This window comes from Cenococcum geophilum (assembly GCF_001692895.1).
Source record: "Cenococcum geophilum 1.58 unplaced genomic scaffold K441scaffold_9, whole genome shotgun sequence".
Lineage (NCBI taxonomy): Eukaryota > Fungi > Ascomycota > Dothideomycetes > Gloniales > Gloniaceae > Cenococcum > Cenococcum geophilum.
The window spans coordinates 3,045,432-3,056,357 of NW_027137567.1; the positions used below are offsets into that span (position 1 = coordinate 3,045,432).

Here is a 10,926-nt window from a genome sequence, read left to right on the forward strand (position 1 = left end):
TTGGAGGTTAGCTTAGGAAGTTGTTTTAATTCCTCTAATTAGTCTCCCTATCTAGTTCTAGCCCTGGTGTCCTTGCTTGCTATCTAACGAAAATGTTAGATCTGTATCGCCACAACCATTCCTCCTTCAATAACGTTCTATTGACTGAAAACCCATAACCTCCCGTAGTAGAGATATATATCGTGTCCCGATCTTCCCAGGTCCTCCCCAAAGTCGTTGCACTAGCCACATCCGACGAATCACATTCATAACACCTTACAGGGAAATGTCCATCACCACATTGCTGAAACTACCACCAACAAAGGCCGTGCCGTCCTTCGCAAACGCAAAATCATCCGTAATAAACAAATTCTTAGCCGCAATGTGAAATGGACCAGCAGCTTTTCCTATCTCGCAATCAACCTTCACACGCACAAGCACCTCAGCAAAGGTGTTCGTAAAGTACAAATACCCGCCCAATGTCTTCGCACCATTAACCCCGATTGGACAAGGGCTCCAGGTACCGACTTCATAGTCTCACCACCAAGCACGATACCATACTTGCCCGTATACGTGTCAAGAAGGAAGACCACACCAAGCTTCGCATCTGCAATTAGTACCGCATGCAAGTTGAGAGCTACAATCCCATTTAGAAACGCTGCGTCAGTCAGGTCGGCAGTTTTGTCGACCTTGGGATCGCTTTGGCGGAGATCAACTTTCCAAACTGAGAAAGAACCGGCTGTTAGCGGCGGAGTCTTCATGGAGTAGTTTCCTGCAACGACAGCGAAGATATCTGGAGTCAGTTCTGCGATGCCGAGGAGACCTAGAAGGGGTGAGAAGTCATGAACAAGTGTCGATTTAGCAGGGTGGGCGAAAGGGTCGATGAGACAGAGCTCAGGCCGATCAAAGAGGTTGACAAGGAGGTGCCCGTTGGAGCGTGTAGCAGTATTCTTGATCCAGGGTCGTGTTAGATAACTGGTAAACGTTGATCAATTTGGAGGCTTCGTGGTGTTGGGAAGCTAAGATGCGGTTGCTGGAACGGAAACGAGAACTAAGGCTGTGAAAACTGCAAGAGTTGAGGTAGCAATCAAGAGATTGCGTATTTTAAGAGGTTTGTACGAAAATCTTGAAATGAGGGATTGAGTTTTCTGTGCAGAGACTAAAAAGAGAATAGAGAAAGGTTGGTGGTTTGGATGCATACCTATATTTCATGAGGCTTCAATATTTATACATGCTCACAGGTACCTAATTAACACTCAACAACAGCATTTGTGTACCAGAGCGCTTAGAAATGCTTGAACCCCCAAGACATGAAAATTGCCCGATCACTATTCATGGTTCGTAACGCATCGGAATTTTAGTGTCATGACTTAGCCATTCTTCCTCACAGATCAACCAATTTACGTTAAGTGACTTCACATTCGGTGACACGAGGGGGTTGGTCCTTCTCAAGGATCAATCTTGGTCAGCAAGTCTGCTCCTTCGCTCGTCAAGGTCACACTAGTTGAGGATTTATCCTGGGGTCGAGCTTCTTACGCTCAGAATTCCGTATTGAACGAGAAGGTACATCAGCTTCACAGGCGAGAAGAATTTGGTATCCTTGTATAAAAGCTTGATGTTGCGGGTTGGATTGATACAAGATTACCAAGTAGCATTATCATTGGCCGACGGCTCCAACCACCCTCAATTTGATAACATGAAATGGGCGCCTTGACCCCGAAAATCCAGCGTTGTCTCTATTCGTCATTGCCAAGCCACCTTCGAGATATGGTCGAGCTCGGATCAATCGCTTCATACCTCATGCTTTATATAATTTGTCGACCTGAATCGAAGTTCCTTACTACCATCGTAATACTGTCTGACGACCTAGATCGTCTATACGAACTATGTCTCAGTTGTCTCGTATCTTGAGCTCGTATGTCTCATTGAACGTCTCATTACCTGTTTCTCTTAACTATGACCTACTACATGACGACGTCGTCGTTATTGTATTTGGACCTATCTGATGTATATAAGAGAGCTTCTAGAGCCCTCTTTAATAAACAGAGTTCTTATTCTGAAATATCAGTTTAATAGTTATAAGCCCGGGCCGTCTACTGCATTATCTTTAATTTAAAGTCTTTTATTCCTATTGATTTCTATTATTATCTTAATTATAGATACCCACAATGACCTCTTAACAAGATACCCCACCTAGAACTAACCTATATTCTTTAGAAGGTAACTTTAATTTAGAACGAAACCTCTAAAACGCTACTCTCCTACCTAAAGGTACTCTCCTACCTAAAGGTACTCTTCCTCTACCTCCGCTACCTCTAGCTCCTCTACTCTAGCTAACTGGTAAGCCTCTACTATAAGAAGTTACGAACCTAATAAAGGTATATTTAGACGAAGAAAAGAAGTTTAAAGGAGAATTATATAATATGCTCGGAGTAAAACTATAGGTCTTCTATAACTATTATAATAAGGTTAGAATTTAATACTACCAGTACCACTATACTTTCTCTATTATATTAAAGGGACGGGCAGTAATATTCTATTATAACTATATTACGGGTAAAAACTATAGCTTTAATATAATGCTTTAGCTTACTAAAGCCCACTTTAAGACTAATAAGAATTGCCAACTTTATATATCTAAATGGCGAGAGACTATATTTTAAAGAGTTATTACTTCTAACCTAATAAAGACTTATTTAGAGTGCCTTTAACTACTCTTTAATAAACTTTAGAAAATCTAACGTGGCCTTACTAAAACTTACTAAAATAAGAATAGCCTAAGGGACTAGGTTATCTTAGCATGCTATAGCGTTCCTAAGTATAACTTAGCGCTATATAAACCTATAGATACGTTTAAAGGAGTATATACTAAGCTACACTCCGCTATAGGTACTATAATACAAATATAAGAATCTTAATAGTTCTATACCGAAAACTTTACTTAACTAAGTACTCCTAACTAATATAATTATAACTAGACTAATTAAATATATAGTGGCCGTGGCAGAAAATATAGAAGAGGGTATAATTAATATTAACTATAAGGTAATTATAGAGGTCCTTATAGAGGTTTATTTCGAAGTAATTATTAAAAGAAGTATTACGTTTATAAGAAGCCAAATTACTAGTTAATTAGATACTCCCTTAATAAGCGAAAAGAGGTATATAATAAGTTCTATTAGAGTATAAAAAACGTTAAAAATTATAAGGTTACTATAGCCTACTTTTAAAGCTTCTTAGTTTAATATAAAGGCGTAGAAGATCTTAAGGGTAAGGTTAATAAAGTTAAATAGCTCCTTATAGATATAGAAATTAAGGACTACTTTCCTAACTAATACTTTATAGAGTATAGTAAGGTAAATGGTATATAAACCGTTACTATTCTTAATAACTAATCTACGCTCTATTCTATTATAAAGTTAAATATCTTTAATAAGCTAAAGGAGAGCTTCGCGTTTTCCTTTAATAATAGATACTTAGTAAATATCTTCTATAGTATTATACCAGATACTAGAGCCGCAGGAGTATCTATAGTAAGAGAACCTTAAGTTTAAGCCCTTTAATAGCTTAATAGCTTTATTTAGATTAACTATTTAACAGCAGGCTAATATACAATTTATTTTAGTAAGGGTACTATAACCTCTTTTAGTATAATTAGGGTCTAAACCCCCTTAGGATATATTACTTTCCATATTATCCCTATAAACACTCTATTTCTATTTTATATTAAAGATATAAATAAATTAGGCGTTAGGCTTAATAACCTTAAGAATATACTTATTTAGGGAGATAATTAGGTGCCCGTTATACGCAAGTAGGGTTACCCCTAGTTGCTCCTTTATTAACTAGAAAAGAGTATTACTTAAAGCCACTTAACTAAGTTAGAATTACGCCAACTGCACTATTATTTTGGCCACCTATTTATTTATTAATTACTTAGGGTTCTTTAATAAGTAGGCTATAAAGTTAAGGTTAAGGCAATTAAGTATCTTATAAAGTACTACTATTACTGCTAAATAAACCAAAAGTCCCCTAGCCAATTTAAGTTTACCCTTAAGAATAACTATAACTTTAACTTTTATATTATTATTAACGTTATATATCTTAGCAGCAAGCTAGTACTCTAAGTTATTAACTTCTTAACCTCCTTCTAAGCCGCGCGTTTCTTAAAAAATATATTAGCTAGAAATATATAGGATACCCTTTAGTTATACTAGATTAATATCTATTTAGGACCCCCTAATTAAATTATCTACAACGTAAAAAAGAACTTCTTATCTATAGAGTTCCGATAATAAATAAAGGTAATAGCAATTAAGGTTAAGGAGGTCCCCGTTAAGGCATATAATAGTATTAAAAAAATAAAGCGATATTATACGCTATTACGCCACGTATATAAGATTATCTCTTTAAAACTAAAGAATACTAGCAAAAAACTTACTTTATAAATAGCTGTTAAAGCTATTAATAATTCCGCTGGCCTAGATAGACTTATACCTACGTTACTAGTCTTTAGCGCCTACCCTTAAATAACTAACAATTCTTTACTATCTTCCTCCGTTATATAATAAGCTAAGGCTATTTATAAGGCAATAAAGGAGGTATAACGTCTCTACGCTATATACTAGGTTAATAACGTACTAGAAATAAGAAATGGCCTAAATATATTAACTATGCTTTACTAACCTAAAGAAGCCGCAACAGCAGCGAAACCAGCCTAAAAACTACTTAATAAAGCAATCCGATATTGGAATCCCATTCCCCGCACCAAAAGACCCCATAAAACCACGTCGCCCCTATTTATAAAGCATAGGGGACAATAGAGGGGCGTAAGCTTCCTACTAGAGTTACAAAAATCGCGATGTAAGGGAGCTAAACTATAAACTAGGAGGGTAATAATACGGAAAGGACAGCTGCTAGCTTAACTAGCAATAGTAAAAACTAAAGGAAATACTTAGATAAATTAAAAATGATCTTATAAAAGAGGAGGAAGAAACCCTATAATACTAAATACTTATTACTGTTTAAGAAATAATATAACGCGTTAAAACCCTCTTAACGCGTTAGATAACCTAAGAGAAAGAGATTAAGGCCTAGCTTAACTAGATCGAAGCTAGTATTATAAAAAAAAAAAAACATATAAAGGAGGACCCCTAGGTCTAGAAGTTCCTTTAGTATAGGGCTAAACCTAGGCAGCCGTTACTGCGTAAGCGGCCCGTATAGTAAACGCAGTCGCGGCACCGTAGAGAGCGACCGTACGTGTCCGGCTTGAGGAGCCCTAGGGCTATAAACTAGGGAAGCTCCTTAAGAATATTTAGAGAATAATACTAAGCGTATATACCGTACGTACCCTTAACAGCGGGGATATAGATATTTATATCCCCTCCTAAATAATAAAGGATTAAATCTTAAATGGACTAGATATACCAGGACTTAAAATACTAAGAAAAAACTACCTCTTAAAAGTACTTAGGGTCCTACTTAAGACCCTAATTAATAGTAGAAGGAATATAGATAACTTAGAATTAACCTAATCTATTTACGAAGCTATAAAGCGCCTCGCGCCTAAAGTAGCCATTAGCTAGATCTAATAGCTATACAACCCTAAAGCGCAGGCGAAACGCTAAATAAGCCCTAGCAGTGCCTAAAAAGAACATAAAAAGACTAGAGGAATACTTATAATTAGCGTCCTAACCTAAGCAATTTAGCATAAAATTATAAAAAGTAGAATAGTTATTAAATCTTAGCTTTTTAAGACTAGGCTATTTAAGAACAGCCTAATTATAAAGTAATGCTATAGATATAATTAATAGGGATATATATAAAGCGTATATAGAAAATAAATAAAATGCGGATAATATATAGGACTATATAGCACCATAAATTACCCTAAAGAAAGGGTATCCTGTATTAATTATAGTAAAGCCTATAAAGTATAGTAAAGAAAGGAGTATAGGACTTTTTAAAGCTACCTTAAAGGCATCTAAATAAAAAGAATGGCCCTCTTAACGTAGTTGCTCTGTATATAAGAAGCTATAAAAACAACATTACACCTACCCCTAATACTAGGAAACTTTATAATCATTACTAATAAAAAAAGAGGATAAAAACTATTAGGGATTTAAGAATAACTACTTAAACGGGGACCAGGCAAACCATCTTTTATTAATAAAGTAAGTAGAGATAGATTATAATTAAGGCTCTAGCTGCGCGCTAATAGAGTAATAATAGTAACTAGCGAAAATAAAAAGGAGTAGGATATAGATATAGATAAGCCTATATCTACCCTAAATAAATAAGTATATAATTATCTAGTATAACTACGGAAATATAAATTAAGGGGCGTATCGCCCCTTCTTTAATAGTATTACGCTAGCGGACTATTAGGTCCTTATAGTCTAGGAGCTAGTATATAATAGGTACACTAAATTAATATACTGCCCTAGGGGATTTATACTTACGTATAACGCCCTCCCTATAATAAAGGTCTGCTTTATAATTAGCTAGAATATTAATACCGCGCATTAAAAGCGCAGATAGTATAGCCCCTTTATTATAGCCCTCTAGGTGCGCCTAGAGGGGCTAAAGATTATAATTATTAATATCTATAACCCGCGTAAAGACGGCCCTTAGATTAGGATATAGCTAGAGGTTAAAACGGCCATTAAGGAAGCTAAGGGAGAAATCGTACTCTTAGGTGACTTTAACGCCTACTACCTAAGGTAGGGTAGAAAGTATATAGCTAGCAAAGAACAGGCAAAACGCCTATTAGCTAAAAGTCTTATACTCGCTATACTAAAAGGAGAGCCTATATAGAAAAGAGGGCAATAGGAAAGTGTAATTAACCTTATATTTATATCTCCAAATCTATATAGAAGAGTTAACTTTTATAGTATAGTTAAGGAATAGGCCCTTATAAGAGACTATATACCTATCTATATTTAAATTAATAACGCTAGCTATCCGCTAGCGAAATACTAGCGCCTTACCCTTAAAAAACTAAACTTATAGGGCCTCCTCTAAAGTATCTAGGGGTTCAACTAGGCCATATCTAAAGACCCCCTTTAAGCCCTCTAGGAAGGGATTAAATAAGTACTTAAAAAATACTACCTATAAGCATAACCTAGCTAGTAGGCCCGCTAAGAATAGTTACTAAATGCTATACAGCTCTACGCTAGCGCCCGCTAGGTGTAGCAACAGTACTAAAACTATAATAACCTTTAAGACTTATAAAGATACCTAATACTAAGTAATTAACTCCAGAAAGAAACTAGGAGAGTTAGTTATAATAACTAGAGGCGCTTTATTTATAAACTTACTAAGGATTAATTAAAACCCTATAATAAAGGACTTTAGATCCTATTAAAATAGAGTAGAAAAGTAAGTATAGTAAAGGCGGACCCCCACTTACCAGACCTTAGGAGGTCCATTAAGGACCCTTTAATAGATAATAATACTATAAAAGTAGATATCCTTATAGCTAAATTCTTTCCTAAGACTGGAATAGCGGACTTTAGTAATATTAAGATAGAGGTAATAATGGAATAAAGAGCACTTATTATTAGCCCTATTATCTTAATAGAAGAAATTAGTAAGCTAATTAGGAGCCTTTTTAATAGAAAAGCCCTAGGGCTAGATAGCATACTAAACGAAGTTCTTAAAGTAGTTGCCCTAGTTATTATAAAAGACTTAGTAGAAGTAGCTAGCCACTGCTTTACTAATAGAACAATACTAGAAAGTCTTAAAGAATCTATAACTATAGTATTATATAAGAAAGGAAAGAAAGACTACTCTTTCCTAGGTAGCTATAGACTAATTACCCTTAAAAATACGCTAGTAAAAGTTTTAGAAAAGTACGTAGCTAATATTATATTAGAAGCAGCGGAAGAGTACGGTCTACTCCCTTAAAACTAGATAGGAGTAAGGCGTAAGCAATCTACACTATTAGTAGTAGGACTGCTTAGCTCTTATATATAGATAGCATAGCGAACGCGCCGTAGGTACGTAGTATTAATGCTAAGCCTAGACCTAATAGGAGTATTTAATAACGTGTCCTATAAAAGGCTCCTCTATATTTAAAAAAAAAGGCTTTTTAAAATAGCTTATAAACTTTATATAAAGCTTCCTAATAGTACGTAAGACCTGTATTAAGTTTATAGAATATAAGAGTAATTAGATCTAAATATAGACAGGTATCCTCTAGGGGTCTCCCTTATTACTAATTCTATCTCTCTTTTTTATATTAGAACTTTTAGAGAAATTCTAAAGCCCTAATAGCGGCATACTAGGGTTCGGCTTTGTAGATAATATAAATCTTATTACCTAGGGGGACTCCGCAGCAGAGAACTGTTAATAATTAAAAGCCGCCTATAACTGCTACGTTGTATAGGTAAACTGATACGGCGCAGCGTTTGCCTCTAAAAAGTACTAGCTTATACACTTTATAAGGTGACAGCGCTATGCTACTACAGACCTTGCGTCTACCGTGCGTATCGCTAGCTACGAGATAGCTCCTTAGAAAACCAGTATACGAATCCTAAGAATTTAGGTGGACCCTAAGCTTTAGTAAAAAGAATAGATTAAAAAGGTAGCAACTAAAGGATTAGTAGCCTTTAAAGCGATGTTAAGGATTACTACGTCTATATAGGGCCCATTAATGCGCTGCTTGCGCCTTCTATATATAGCTACCGTCTAACCAGCGATGCTATATGGCGCCTAAGTATAGGGAGTATAGGACGACGGCGGAACGCCAGCGAAAAGCCTACTTAAACTGTTATAGAAAGTTTAGAACTAATGCCTTTATAGGGTTATAAGAGCATACCAGTAAACACTAATAGCTGTAATTAAGAAGGAAGCGGCTATTCCCCTAATTTAACTCTATATTAAAATAATAGCCCTCTAAAAAGCTGCTAAGATAGCTTTTAATAGGGTAGAAAAGGAATTAGTAGAGGTACTTAAGGGTATCTAGAAAACATTAATAAAGTACTAGTAGAAAATAAGACGGCTACTAGTACTACTAGAAGTGCTTAGGGACCGTATAAAGGACTATAAGAATAAAATATAGGGGTTCCTTATATACTAAAAGGATTATATAGAGTAAGAAGCTATAATAAACCCCTATAGGCGTAGCCAGCGGAGCGCTAGCAGAGTATAAATGGAGCGCCGCTACCGTATAGGAGGCCACTAGTACTGCTAGCGGGAAATTACCCTTATCGCGAAATAGGTAGACCTAGAATAGCGCTAACGGTAGTAAGCAAAGGCTAAAAACCGCACAGAAACTATGTGGAAGACCCTATAGGGGAAACCTATAATCCTATTATATAAAGATCTAATAAAAGTAGAGGTTATAGTACTATTTCTTCTTTATATAGAGGTAATAGGGCTTAATATATAGCTTGCATCTATTAGAGTACCAAAAATTCTCCTATAGTGCAAATATAGTTAGATAAAGTAGATAGTATACTATATACTATTTTAATGTCTATAATACTAGAGGGCGGACCTTATAGCATAATATGCCTCTAAATACCTTTAAGATGTCTTAAGCAATAAAAGAAGTGCTTAAGTAGCTGCAAAGTGGCTAATATAGTTAGGTGCTTTAGCCTAGTTTTAGGCTATAAAGGTAATAGATATAAAGGATATAAGGGGATACTAGCCCTTTTAAAGCTTAGAGGACTGGTAAAAAAATATAGGTAAAAGGATATAGGTAAAAGGATATAGGTAAAAGGATAAGGGAAGAAGGGGTAGTGTAAGATCGTCCGTAAAGCGCGGTTAGTTGGCTTAATATACAGACTCTAAGCCAGGTAGAAGGCGAGTCGCTGGCGCCCTAATATCGGAACGCCGTTATCTCTTTAGCGCGGCCCGCGATCGGGTTTTCTCTAAGATAGAGTTTTTCCTATAGAAGGTATTAGCCTGCGTAGACCTACTAGGGGGACCGAGACGGGCGGTAAATTGAATTTATTATTATTATTATTAACTATACTTAATTTACTACTCTAGTCTAAAGTACGCGTATAGCGTAAAAAGGGAGGATAGTTAGGCCTATACTAACTTATTATAATTAATAGTTAAACTTGCACTATTTAGATGCCTTATAGATCTACTTAATTCCATTTAACTGTTATTAAGCCTTATTATAAAGATAATAATTCTAAGCCTTTATAGGATGCCCTAAAAGATACCCTAAAGGAGAACTATAATTAATGTACTTTAAAAGGCAACTATAATCCTAATATAATTGTAGTAGATATACCGCAACTATAACGTAGTAGAGGTTGCCTAAAGGGATTATAAAATCGCCAATATCTTATTAATTTTAAAGAATAATTTATTGCCGCNATTAAGAATAAAGTTAAGTTATTAATGGCCTTTATAATAGCTAAAGAGAAGGCTAACTTTAAGCTTGCAAAATAGCTTTAAAAGGAAGGTTATATTATAACCTTAAGAGCTCCTTTCTAAGTATCTAATAAGTAGGAGATTAATAGTCTTATTATAAGAGAAGTCTTTAAATTTAAGAAGTATAACCCTACTAAGTTTAATAAAGTTTGTATCTTTAAGTTAAGGATAGTTAATAAGATTAAGGGCAAAGCTACTAATACCCTATTTAAGAAATTAAAGCTTATTATCTAAGGTTATAATAATAATAGTAAAGAGATAATTCTTATATAATCTCTTATAATTTAATAAGCTAGTTAGCAAGTTATTATTATATTAGCTCCCTCCTTAATAAAGAATAGAATGGCGGTTTATTTATAAGATATTACTTAAGCCTACACCTAATTAGAGATGCACCTTTAGCGCTTAATATTAGCATACCTTCTGGAGCAAATTCGCCACTAGTATCCTAAAGATATAATTATAGTTATACTTAAGCCATTATATAGAATTGCAGAGGCAGGAACTTATTAGTAAGCTACCTATAGTAAGTACTATAAAGAGAAGCTTTTA

At 35.1% G+C, this 10,926-nt stretch overlaps 1 protein-coding gene across 1 annotated transcript; it reads right to left on the reverse strand.

Annotated features, from left to right (window-relative positions):
- Positions 1-21: 21 nt before the first annotated feature.
- K441DRAFT_743732 (uncharacterized protein) lies at positions 22-938 on the reverse strand (the record flags this gene model as incomplete). Its single annotated transcript, XM_067654410.1, has 1 exon — positions 22-938. A coding segment is annotated over one exon (534 nt), but the record flags the coding sequence as incomplete, so codon positions are not given.
- Positions 939-10,926: the final 9,988 nt, after the last annotated feature.